The 13727-nt window shown below is 44.1% G+C and overlaps 1 protein-coding gene across 1 annotated transcript in view; it reads left to right on the plus strand.

Annotated features, from left to right (window-relative positions):
• The window catches only part of ABCA13 (ATP binding cassette subfamily A member 13), a 361430-nt gene that overhangs the window by 175644 nt on the left and 172059 nt on the right, over positions 1–13727 (plus strand). Inside the window, exons 40-41 of the mRNA XM_073239122.1 lie at positions 1576–1733; positions 2930–3160. Coding sequence (XP_073095223.1) covers positions 1576–1733; positions 2930–3160 — 389 coding nt within the window. The remainder of the gene's footprint in view (positions 1–1575; positions 1734–2929; positions 3161–13727) is intronic.

Genomic DNA, 13727 nt, shown 5'->3' on the forward strand with positions numbered 1-13727 from the left:
GAAGGAGAAATAGGGAAGGAAAAGATCCTGGAGCAGATGAGTGCAGGACAACTAAATTCCTCTGCATGATCACACTCCTACCTACACTTCCTGTACAACCCTGGAGAAATGATCACCTTCCTCTGGGCTTCAGTTTTTCCATTTGCAAATGGAGACACTTTGTACCATCTCGCAGGATTTTGTATATGGAAGCACATGGCTGGGTGCTCAGTCGAGGGCAGGTCATCATCTTAATTAAAAGGGACAAGAGAGGGTGAATTTGGGAAGTACCATTTTTGGAGGAGAGTAGGCAGAACATACCATTTGATGGAAGTTTGGGATGTATCTTAAGTTTCCTTAATGTCCACTGAGAAACCATCATGAATCAAAATCTGTGAACTCAACCTGCATATTTTTGGAGTTTACATTACAGGTGACTTTTATCTTAGACTCCTTCACTGTATGGGGACCTATCACCTGAGCTGCAAGGTAGAGCTAATAGTTGTGTCCAAGCTGCCCCTGACCCCAGATGAGGGACTGAGTGTGTTTTCTTAGCTTTGAAGACTTCCATGTATGGAAGATGGACTTGGTACTGGGGACACAGCTGTGGAGAGTGTGGGTGCCATGGGCCCACCCCTGCCTGCTGTTCTTGGGTCTACAGTTTCTGGTTTCTTTTTAGATGCCTGTTCAAAGAAAAAAAATAAAAAGAGAATTCTGGTCTTTTCATTTATTTCTATTTTATAAACTAGAATTGGGCTCGACTGGTGTAGGCCAGTGGGGCACATGTCAGAGCTAAAAGCCCCAAGATCTGTCTATGTGACTGGAGTAAACATTACAGAAACTTCTTTTACAGTATCGGGCTCCTCCCTCCTGAGGTGAATCTGAGCCTTATCCTCCTCTAGCAGAGGTGGCAAAACCTGACAAGATGCTAGAATTGATGGGGGACATAAGAACTCCACATTTGTTTATGTGGAAAGTGGCCATGTTCATGGGGCTCAGTGATGTTGTTATTTCTGGGGAGGCCCTGGCTCAGGACCCCACCTCCCTGCTGGCTGTCCCCACCCTCCCCACTCTGGAGGGCCAGGCTGCCATTGACCTCTCCATGGAGGGGCACATGTGATGGAGACACGTGTGCAGTGACATCACCCAGACTGCAGAGGGTGTCAGCATGCACCGCGGCTGCTTCCCCTGCCTTAGCACAGCATTTACTTTTCTTCCAAGATGTGGTCTTCTTCTTAGTGAATGAGATGATTGTCCAAAATCAGAGGGACAGAGGGAGATGGCCACCGGCTACATCTGCTCAGTGACCTGCCTCTGGAACTTTCAGAGCAGGGTGGAGGTGGAGGCTGGACACAGGGACTGTGTGCTCCATGGCTCAGCTCTACCCTCTGGGGAAGTGTGGGCACCCCCCTGGTTCAGGGACGTGGAGGCTCAGAGAAACTGACCTATGATGAAGTAACTGCTACAGATTATGGTTTTCTGATTTGAAAGCTGGCCATGATTTAAATCATCTCCCAGGGCTCCCTTTGGAAGAACAGATGACAGCACCCCTCTGGGCATTTGTGTGTGATTCTGATGCCCCCTTTCTTGACACAGGTCGGACGGTCATCTTCACTACCCACCACCTGGATGAGGCAGAGGCGCTCAGCGACCGCGTGGCCATCCTGCAGCAGGGGCAGCTCCGGTGCTGTGGGCCCCCCTTCTGCCTCACAGAGGCCCACGGCCAGGGGCTTAGCCTGACACTCACCAAGCAAGTAAGCAAATGATGCGGATGGGGGACAGGCACCCTACGTGGGCACAGGAAACACTGTGACTCCTATACAAGAACAGCACTTTACACGTTGGGTTCAAGCCTTCATGCCAAATATTAATTCTGAATCCACACGGACATACTCACTGTGGGTCTTGGGGGCTGGATGCAAAGGGCGTGTGGTCTCTGCATGAGGCCCTCCGGGGCTCAGTACAGAAGAAAAGGGTGTGCCTGGGAAGGAAGGAGCAGAGGATGATAATTATATGGGTATAGGTGACATAAGTACTGGGGTGGGGACTGCCCCAGCTCCTGGTGGTTGGGCAGGGTGTTGGGGGGCACCCTGGACAAGAGCCCGCCTCAGAGCACAATGGCCCAGAAGTGAATAAATCCCCTGGGGCTGGCAAGGCACTCAGCCCTGTGAGCCCGAGAGCCTTTGATGCCAAAGGAGTCTAATGAGAGAAGCATGGGAGGGTGACAGGCTTCCTGGAAGTTTCTGGCCAGGCAGCGTCATGTTCCAGACATCCTAGAGGTATTTTTCTGGCAGTGGTACTCTGCTTAGGAGGCTAAGGCCTTACCACAGTGCAGAGGCAGCCAGCACGGGCCCTGAGAGATGCAGAGTGCATGTCAGGGGCCCCATCCTGGCCACAGTGGCAATTATCGTTGCCTGAAGTCAAGCAGGACAGGTGGAAGTGGCTTGGGGGAGGGCCTCCCATTGCCTCCCATTGCCTGGTGGCTCTGTCTGACCCTTGGTGGCCCCCCAGGTCGGTCTCCCATTTGCTGTGGTGAGTGCAGGGTGAGTGCCTTTCCATCCTGAAGCGGCTTCTTTCCTTTGTGGGTGGGAATCCTTATTTTGTTCGGAAGAAGACTTCACCCTGAGGCTGTGAAGCCAGAGGCACCTCTGTGATCGTCCCCAGCACAGAGGGTGTCTCATGAGAACAGACCTCTCACAGGCGTGCCCAGTGGACCTTGTAACTGAGGTGGGCATGGGGTATGGCTTTCCAGGTTTATTACCACAGAGTCCTGTTTAAGCAGGAAGCCCTTGAAATGCCTGTTGTAAAAGGGGATCTCTTGACTTTGCTGCTTTTTGAGTTTTCAAAATAATTTTGAAATTATTCGTGGGTGTATGTGAAGTCAGGTGATGCACCCTTGGTATATTAGCACTTACATTCCCTCCTGGCTCCTTGTGGTTTTCTTTGACAGCCCTCTGTTCTGGAGGCCGATGATCCGAGGGCCACAGCTGCTGCTACATCTCTGATCCAGAGCTTCATCCCACAAGCCTTTCTGAGAGACAGCAGTGGGGGCGAGCTGAGATACACCATTCCCCAGGACGCGGACAGGGATGGCTGGAAAGGGCTCTTCCAGGCCCTGGAGGAGAACCTCCAGCAGCTGCACCTGACCGGCTATGGGATCTCGGACACCACCTTAGAGGAGGTAAGGAGGGATTAGGAGGGATAGAGGCATGCTTCTATTGTTCATGTTCACTTGCTGCTCCATGTTCAGCAAGATGTGGGGCAGGGGCAGGGCAGGGATGTGATGGGGAACAGGGCACATGTCAGTCATGTCATGTTCTGATTGCTGTCAGGCACAGTGTAACCCAACATGTGATTTCATAAACCTGACAAAGACTCTTGTTCTTTCAGGGAAATAAGCATTTTTATGTTTGAGAAATTCAGCGTCTTTAATCCAGAATCATTAGACATGAGGACAATTTTCAGTAGTAGTGGTTGGCTGGTGACTTCTCTTTTCCCTGTGGGTCCTCTGCTCAGGAGGCCCTGGCCATACATGGGGAAAAAGAGATGTGCATGAGGTCAAACACTGGAACACTGCTGATACCTGGCTCACCCTCACTCCACCACTTCTGCTGTCCCCTTACCTGTGACTGAGATGGATGACGCCAGCCACTTAGTGTGGTTTGTTTTTTTCATGGTTCTTAGGATAGAATTTTATTTTGGAATAGTTTTAGATTTAAGGAGAAATTGAGAAGATAGTACAGAGAATTCCCAAATATCCCACACCCAGTTTCCCTTATTAAAACATCTTCCACTGGTATGGTGAATTTTCCACAACTAATGAATCAATGGTGATACATTATTATTATTATTTTTAAATTAAAGTATCATCGATATACAACATTGTGTTTTCAATATTCACCCATATTATCAAGTCCTCACCCCCACATTGCACTTAGTGTCCATCAGCACGGTAAGATGATATAGAGTCATTGCTTGTCTTCTCTGTGCTGCACTGCCTTCCCCGTGACCCCCATACACATATGTGCTAATTATAATGCCCCTTAATTCCCTTCTCCCTCCTTTCCCAAACTCTTCCCTTTGGTAACTGCTAGTCCCTTCTTGGAGTCTGTGAGTCTGCTGCTGTTTTGTTCCTTCAGTTTTGCTTTGTTGTTATACTCCACAAATGAGTGAAGTCATTTGGTACTTGTCTTTCTCCACCTGGCTTATTTCACTGAGGATAATACCCTCTAGCTCCATCCATGTTGTTGCAAATGGTAGGATTTGTTTCTTTCTTATGGCTGAATAGTATTCCATTATGTCTATGTACTACATCTTCTTTGTCCAGTCATCTACTGATGGACACTTAGGTTGCTTCCATATCTTGGCTACTGTAAATAGTGCTGCAATAAACATAGGGGTGCATATGTCTTTTTGAATCTGAGAAATTATATTCTTTGGGTAAATTCCCAGGTCAAATAGTATTTCTATTTTTAGTTTTTTGAGGAACCTCCATATTGCTTACCACAATGGTTGAACTAATTTTTATTCTCACCAACAGTATGTGTGAGCTCCCCTTTCTCCACAATCTTGCCAGCATTTATTGTTCCTTGTTTTCTGGATGCTGGCCATCCTAACTGGTGTGAGGATGTGGTTTTGATTTGTATTTCCCTGATAATTACCATTGTGGAGCATCTTTTCATGTGACCTTGGCCATCTGAATTTCTTTTTTGGAAAAGGGTCTGTTCATATCCTCTGCCCATTTTTTAATATGGTTACTTGCTTTTTGGGTGTTGAGGCATGTGATTTCTTTATGTGTTTTGGATATTAACCCCTTATCAGATATGTTGTTTACAAATATATTCTTCCATACTGTGGGATGCCTTTTTGTTCTACTGATGGTTTGTTTGCTGTACAGAAGCTTTTCAGTTTGATGTAGTCCCATTTGTTCATTTTTGCTTTAGTTCCCTTGCCCAAGGAAATGTGTTCAGGAAAAAATTGTTCATGTTTATATTCAAGAGATTTTTGCCTATGTTTTCTTCTAAGAGTTTTATGGTTTCATGACTTACATTCAGGTCTTTGATCCATTTTGAATTTACTTTTGTGTATGGAGTTAGATAATAATCCACTTTTATTCTTATATGTAAACTGTCCAGTTTTGCCACCACCAGTTGTTAAAGAGGCTGTCATTTCCCCACTGTATATCAATGGCTCCTTTATCATATATTATTTGACTGTATATGTCTGGGTTTATATCAGGGCTTTCAATTCTGTTCCATTGATCTATGGGTCTGTTCTTGTGCCAGTACCACATTGTTTTATTTACTGTGGCTTTGTAGTACAGCTTGAAGTAGGGGAGCTTAATCCCCGCAGATTTATTCTTCCTTCTCAGGATTGCTTTGACTAGTCAGGGTCTTTTGTGGTTCTATATGAATTTTAGAACTATTTTTTTCTAGTTCACTGAAGAATGCTGTTGGTATTTTGAGAGGGATTGCATCGAATCTGTAGATTGCTTCAGGCCAGATGGCCATTTTGACAATATTAATCCTTCTTATATAGGTGCATGGGATGTATTTCCACTTATTGGTATCTTCTTTAATTTCTCTCATGAGTGTCTTATAGTTTTCAGGGTTAGGTCTTTAACCTCCTTGGTTAGGTTTATTCCTAGGTATTTTATTCTTTTTGATGTAATTATAAATGGAATTATTTTCCTGATTTCTCTTTCTGCTAGTTTATCATTAGTACATAGGGTGCAATAGATTTCTATGTGTTAATTTTGTATCCTGCAACTTTGTTGAATTGAGTTATTAGTTCTAGTAGTTTTGGTGTGGATTCTTTAGGGTTTTTTTTGTATACCATATCACATCATCTGTAAACAATGATAGTTTAACTTCTTCCCTACCAATCTGAGTGACTCTTATTTCTTTGTGTTGTCTTGTTGCTGTGGGTAGGACCTCCAGAACTATGTTGAATAAAAGTGGGAACAGTGGGCATCCTTGTCTTGTTCCCTATCTTAAAGGAAAAGCTTTCAATTTTTCACTGTTAAGTATGATGTTGGCTGTGGGTTTGTCATATATGGCCTTTATTATGTTGAGGTATGTGCCCTCTGTACCCATTTTGTTGGGAGTTTTTATCATGAGTGGATGTTGAATTTTGTCAAATGGTTTTTCAGCATCTATGGAGATGATCATGTGATTTTTGTCTTTCTTTTTGTTAATGTGGTGGATGATGTTGATGGATTTTCAAATACTGTACCATCTTTGCATCCTTGGAATAAATCCCATTTGGTCATGATTGATGATCTTTTTGATGTATTTTGAATTCAGTTTGCTAATATTTTGTTGAGGATTTTTGCATCTATGTCCTTAAAGGATATTGGTCTGTAATTTTTCTTTTTTTGTGGTGTCTTTGGTTTTGGTGTTAGAGTGATGCTGGCCTCATAGAATGAATTTGGAAGTATTTCTTCTCTTCTACCTTTTGGAAACCTTTAAGGAGGATGGGTATTAGTTCTTCTCTAAATGTTTGATAAAATTTAGTGGTGAAGTCATCTGATCTGGAGGTTTTATTCTTAGGTAGTTTTTTGAGTACCAATTCAATTTCATTGCTTGTAAGTGGTCTGTTCAGATTTTCTGTTTCTTCCTGGGTCAGTCTTGGAAGGTTGTATTTTTCTAGAAAGTCCATTTTGTCTAGGTTATCCAATTTGTTAGCATATAATTTTTCACAATCTTCTCTAACAATTCTTTGTATTTCTGTGGTGTCTGTAGTGTTTTTTCTTTCTCATTTCTGATTCTGTTTATGTGTGCAGACTCTCTTTTTTTCTTGATTTGTCTGGCTAGGAGTTTATCTATTTTGTTTATTTTCTTGAAGAACCAGCTCCTGGTTTCACTGATTCTTTCTATTGTTTTAGTCTTCTCAGTTTTATTTATTTCTGCTCTGATCTTTATTATGTTCCTCCTTCTACTGACTTTGGGCCTCATATGTTCTGCTTTTTCTAGTTTCTTTAATTGTGAGTTTAGACTGTTCATTTGGGATGATTCTTCTTTCTTGAGGTAGGCCTGTATTGCAATATACTAGCCTCTCAGAACTGCCTTTGCTGTGTCCCACAGGTTTTGTGGTATTAAGTTGTTGTCATTTGTCTCCATATATTGCTTGATCTCAGTTTTTATTTGATTACTGATCCATTGATTATTTAGGAGCATGTTGTTAAACCTCCATGTGTTTGTGGGCTTTTTTGTTTTCTTGCATAATTTATTTCTAGTTTCATACTTTTGTGGTCTGAGAAGCTGGTTGGCACAATTTCAATCCTTCTGAATTTACTGAGGCTCTTTTTGTGGCCTAGTCTGTGATCTATCCTGTAAAATGTTCCATGTACACTTGAGAAGAATGTGTATCCTGTTGCTTTTTGCGTGGAGTGTTCTGTAGATGTCTGTTAGGTCCATCTGTTCTAATGTGTTGTTCAGTGCCTCTGTTTCCTTACTTATTTTCTTTCTGGTTGATCTGTCTTTTGGAATAAGTAGTATGTTGAATTCTCCTAAAATCAATGCATTGCATTTTATTTTCCCCTTTAATTCTGTTAATCTTTGTTTCACATATTTAGGTGCTCCTATATTGGGTGCATAGATATTTATAATGGTTATATTTCTTGTTGGACTGACCCCTTTATCATTATGTATTGTCCTTCTTTATCTCTTGTTACTTTATTTGTTTTGAAGTTTATTTTATCTAATACAAGTATTTCTGCTCCTGCTTTTTGCCTCCTATTATTTTCATGAAATGTCTTTTTCCATCCCTTCACTTTTAGTCTTTTTGTCTTTGTATGTCTTTGGGTTTGAAGAGAGTCTCTTGTAGGCAGCATATAGATGGATCTTGTTTTTTATATATTCAGTGACTCTATGTATTTTGATTGGTATGATCAGTGCATTTACATTTAGGATAATTATCAATAGATATGTATTTATTTCCATTGCAGGCTTTAGATTCCTGGTTACCAGAGGTTCAAGGGCAGCTTCCTTACTGTCAGTCCTTCTTGACTCTCTTACTATGGTATTACAAACACAATCTAAAGGTTGTTTTTTCCCCCTTCTTCTTCCTCCTCCATTCTTTATATATTAGTTGTCATATTCTGTACTCTTTGTGTAACCCTTGACTAACTTTATTACTAGTTGCTTTAATTTTACATTTGCTTAATAATTAATTTTTCTACATTCTTTACTGTGGTTTCATTTTCTCTGGTCACAGCTATGTAGCCTTAGGAGCACTTCCATCTAGAGCACTGTGGAGATGGTTTGTGGGCAGTGAATTCCCTCAACTTTTGCTTCTCTGGAAACTGTTTAATCCCTACTTCAAATTTAAATGATAATCTTGCCAGATTGAGTATGCTTAGTTGGAGGCCCTCCTGTTTCATTGCTTTAAGTATATCATGCCACTCACTTCTGGCCTGTAAGGTTTCTGCTGAGAAATCTACTGATAGCCTGATAGGTTTTCCTTTGTATCTGATCTTTACCTGTCTGTGGGTGCTTTTACTATTCTGCTCTGTCCTCATCCTTGATCTTTGCCATTTTAATTATTATATGTCCTGGTGTCATCTTCCTAGGGTCCCTTGTGTTGGGAGATCTGTGTACTTTCATGACCTGAGAGACTATTTCTTTCCCAGATTGGGAAAGTTTTCAGCAATTATTTCCTCAAAGAGACTTGTATTCTTTTTTCTCTCTCTACTTCTAATAGTACCCCTATAATGTGAATATTGTTCTGTTTGGATTGGTCACAGAGTTCTCTCAATATTCTTTCATTCCTAGAGATCCTTTTTTCTCTCTGTGCCTTAGCTTCTTTGTATTCCTGTTCTCTAATTTCTGTTTCATTTAGTGTCTCCTCTACCTCATCTAATCTACTTTTAAATTCCTCCATTGTATGTTTCATTTCAAATACTATATTTTTCAAAGTTTTTTCTCTTTCTTGAAGTCCTCCCTGAGATCTTGAATATTTTTCTGTAGCTCTGTGAGCATGTTTATGATTTCTATTTTGAAATATTTATCAAGAAGATTGTTGATTTCAGTTTCCCTTAGCCCTCTTTCTGCTGTTTTTTCCTGAAGTTTTGTTCCTTTGCTATTTCATTTTTTTAGTGTTTCCTATGGAATGATAACTTTGTGTAGGTGGTACCCTATAGTACCTAGAAGCTCTACTCTCTGGAGCTGCTGAACACCGGCACCAATAGTGCCAGTGGCAAGTGAACAGAACCAGCACCTGCTGGGAGGAAAGAGCCCTTTCCTGCCTTCCCAGATATAGCACCTGCCTCCACTGCCAGGTCCAGTGGGCCAAGCATGCAGGGGGGATTTTGCTTTGTACCCCTGTAGTTACCATTGGTGGGGCGATCCTCTTGCTGGCCTGGTGCAATGGTGGTGGCAGCAGGTTTGCGGGCAGGTGCAGGCTGGGAGGAAGGAGCAGTAGGCTGTGGGTTGCAGTGGGGGGGTCTCGGGGCTGCGTTGCCAGTGGGGCATGGGGCGTCTGAGGCTCTTGAGAGTTCCAACCTGCTGAGCTGTGTATGCTGGAACAATTTTGTCTACCTGCCCATTTCCCTGAGCAGTGAGCTCTGTGTAATCCTTACCCCTTTAGTGCCCCTCTCACTGCTGGGAAGTCTTTCAAGCTGCCTGCCTTTCACTTGTCCCAGGGGAAATGGTTGTGTTTACCCATTCTCCATAAGCAGCTGGAATCTCAGTTTCTCCCAATATTCTGCTCATCTTTGCTTTCCAACCCCACTAATCTCCAGAGCACCACGTAATGTGGGTTTGTGCTCCATCTCCAGGGCTGGGTTTTCAGCAGGTCTGGTCTTTTCCTCCCTCTCTGCTCCATTTCTCTTCCTCCTGCCCAAGAGCTGCAGTGTGGGGAGGGCTTGGGGCCCACTGGATCATGGCTTTCCTACTTTACCCTTTTCTGAGAAGTCTTCTCTTTTCCCCAGTTGTGGGCAGTTCTGCAGTCTTTGGGTCACCTTTTCAGGATTTGCTGTATTTTTGTGTTTTATGTGGTTTTGGGAGATTTCTGCCTCACTTCTCATGCTGCTATCTTTTCCTGACTCTGGTTAGTGTGTTTTCTTCATGGTTCACAGCCAGTGGGAGTCACATTAGGTGTTCTCCAGAAGAACATCACAGTATCCTCCCTGGAACCCAGTGAAAGGCAAGCCCTGTCTGGGGGTCCTTGGGGTTGGTTATGTGTGTGAGCCAGATCTGAGTTTTATTTTTACATTGCTATTTATAGAAAGTGCTGCAAATTAAAATAAAAATCATGGGTTGCAAATTAAAATAAAAAAATCAGGGGAGAATCTTGTGCCACTTTTCCCTGTATTTTCTAGGAATCATAATAATTCCCCATCAGGTTTGTAATTGTAATTTAGACTCTAGTTGGCGTTTAGAGTCTAAAACAATATTAGAAACTTCAAATAACCACAAGAATTAAAATACCATGACTTTTAGACTGTCAACGCCTGAACTTTGAGTTGTGTTTGAAATGGATTTTGGGGCTGAAAGCACAGTAACATAAGTGAAGCAACTGCGTGTGTAAATCAGTGTTGCCCCAAGTTGAGAGCTGTCATCACGGCTTCTGTCTAGAATAAATGGTCATAAGGGATTGTAAAATATGAAAACATTTACAGTGTTACAAACTGTGTTTATATGTAAATGTATGTGATTCCCCCCAACTCTCTTAGTTGTTCTGTCTATATTATGGTTGAGGCTCAGATAGGCTGATTTCTTTACCCCAATCCACACAGCTCACGGATGACCACACTGCTGCTGGACCTGGGTTTTCTGATAGTGAGAAACGCGCTCCTTAAATGCACCCATGAGTTTGTGGGCAATACTCTGCATTCTGTGAACCTCCAAACATCACCTTGTCCTTTTGAATAGAGAAAGTTGGGGTTGTTGAGGTACACAGCCCAGCAAGGAGCAACCTCATCTGCAGCCTGGGGGGCATGAGCTACTGTCCATGTAGAAGAGTGCAGTCACTGTACTGGTCTCTCCCACCTCAGCTTTCAAGTCCCCACATGAATGCGCTCTCCAAGATATGCACCCTGTCTCCAGGGCTACACCAGTTTTGTCCTCCTCACAGTTCACCATGAGCTCTACTTCCTGACCCCTCCTGATTGTCACCCCCAGAGCTGGGATCATGAGGGAGTGCATCTTCCCTGCTCACCACACCAGCAGCTCCCAGCACACACGCAACACTAGAGGTTGCTCAGAACTATTTTCTGATGAGCCATGAGCAAAACATTTCCAAAGATCCAACAAGCTTCTGGGAATAACATGCTAGAATGGAAAGGCTGTGAGCTCTGCCCCAGCCAGTTCTGACTGCAAATTGTTCTCCCTCCCAATATGGAGGGACTGACTACATCACTCAATTCCTGTGAGCCTCAGTTTTTTAATGTTTAAAATGGAATAATTAGGACAGTCAGAAATGGTAAGGGTTCTTCTTTCCTAGAGTGTGAAATGGTAGTGGTTGGGGTGTCAGTGGAATTAAAATGCATCTGTGCTCCAGGAAAGAGCACCTTTTCTCTGGGGACTTTTGGTCCCAGACAGTGGGACAGACAGGGACAGACAGTGCCCTCTGTAAGCCGGTGTAGAGCAGGGCCTCCTTGATGGTGTGAGTCAGAGCAGGTGTGCGGGTCTCTGTGGCCGTGGGGATGCAGCACCTGCAGCCAATCCAAGCACCAGGCTCCAGTGTGGCGAGGCCACAGACCAGATGTCATTGTCTTTGGAAATCTGGATTACAAGTCTGAATATTATGCCAGGAAAGTAGCAATTTGGAGAGCTGGGAACTTTGACCTGTTATGAATCACAGCTCTTTGCAGACATAAAGAGGTGGTGCCTTTGAGACCTGTTTCACCAGCCTGGGTCCTGTGAAAGGGAAAAGGGAAATAATTTCCTTTGGTTGTAAGGACAGGTTACTGCCAGCCATTCACAGGTTATTAGGCTGTGGATTAATTGAAGGGTGTCTTATGCAGATAAATTGAACATTTATATGTGTCCTGCACATTTGTTCAAGTGTAAATAAGTAAGTATACACCTGTTGAGTGTGAGCATTCATTATTTTATTGATGCCTGTGTTTGGTTGACTCACTTCTACCTGGCATATGAATCAAGTGAGCATGTGGAAATTTCAATTTATCTGCATAATTTCATGGAGGTGGTGTTTCATTCTGTTGCTAATAAAGCAAAAAACCCTAGGAATGTTCCTGAACCAAACAAACTGGGGTCCACTTGCCCGATGCACAGCAAAGCCAAACACTGCCATCAGGATGTGGTGAAAGAAAGTGGCATTTATTTCAGGTACCAGGCAAGGATGGGTGGCTAATGCTCAAGGTCCTGAACTCCCTGTGGGCTTACAAGCAGACGTGTTTGTGGGCAAAGTATGGGAAAGGGTGTGAGATCAGCTTGGACCTGATCTTCTGATGGTCAGTGGTGAGGTGACAGTGGATAGTTTTGGAATCTCAGCCTGAAATAACTGGCTCCACCCAGTCTGGGGTCTGTGTGTGTGGTCAGCAGGTGGCCCATCTGTCGGAGGTCTAACTTCTTGCGAACCATCTCAAGAATCCTGAATCAAGAGTTTATCTAGAGCCTTGAGGGGAACTCAGAGCCTGTGTGTTCAGTTTGCTTTACCTTTTGCAGACCCCCATTTGATTCAATCTCCCAGTCTAAGTCACATACTCTGGGTCACAATCGAGGGACCCAAAGTGAGTCCTTATAAATGAGAAGCCCAAGAGACTGGAACAGCGATGAGGAAGCCTCTGCCATGCTGACCATGGCCACAGCGGCCAGCTGAGGACTCCAGTGACCGTCCATGCCTTAAATGTCAGGAATTTGTGACTTTCGACAGGTCACTTGGAAGTAGAAACTGGTATTATCATCTTCTTCCCTCACATCTGGAGTGCTGGTGATGGGGTCAGAGAGCCCTGAGGGTTTTGACTGGATTAGGGAGGCCTTGGGAAGGGCCCTGGATTCAGAGCAGGACTCCAGGCCACTGGCCCTGTGTGCCCCCCATGCTCAGTGCCCTCCTTTGAAAACTGGGAGCTGAGGGCAGCCACAGATAGGGTGTGTGGGGCAGACCCCTGACACAGTGTCTGATGCACTTCAACATGAGAGGGATCTGTGTGAAATCTGGGGTCTGCCGCCTGAGGTACCCCCAAGGCTGGGTGATGCTAGGTGGTCTCCACTGTGCCCCACTCCTATTGCCCTCTCCCTGGCGCCCTCACAGCAGTGGGCAGTTCAGGAGCTGGGAGCTGGCCTGTGGGGGCTGCCTCTCCTTTCCCCACCCTGCCCCAGTGACTCAGCCAGCCTGGGTTTCTGCTGGGCCTCTGCCCCTGCCAGCCTGCTCCACCTGCTTCCCCTGGAGTTTGCCCTCCTCTGTCTTCTCTGATTCCTGGCCCTTCCTTTTTCTCCTTCTTGGAGAGCTGGTGCCTCCAAGCTTGCTGTACCCAGAATGTAGTCAGATTTGAAATCTCATTGCATGTGACATTTTTAAACAGGAGTTACCCAGATAACTTATCTTAAGCAGTATCCCTTTTCCCCATAACCATTATGGGCATGGTTATATAATTACTGCTGCAAAAGGTTCCTTTGCACAGACCCCTCTTCCCCACTGTAGGGCACCAAGTTCCCTAGTTCTCCACTATTCCCATATTATCTGTAAGATGACACATGCATCTGTGACAGGGTGAGGGTCCCACCATCATCTCCTGAGACCCAGAGGTACATTTTCTGGGTCCAAGATAGGAATCTTAAGAT

Source organism: Manis javanica, chromosome 6 (assembly GCF_040802235.1).
Source record: "Manis javanica isolate MJ-LG chromosome 6, MJ_LKY, whole genome shotgun sequence".
Lineage (NCBI taxonomy): Eukaryota > Metazoa > Chordata > Mammalia > Pholidota > Manidae > Manis > Manis javanica.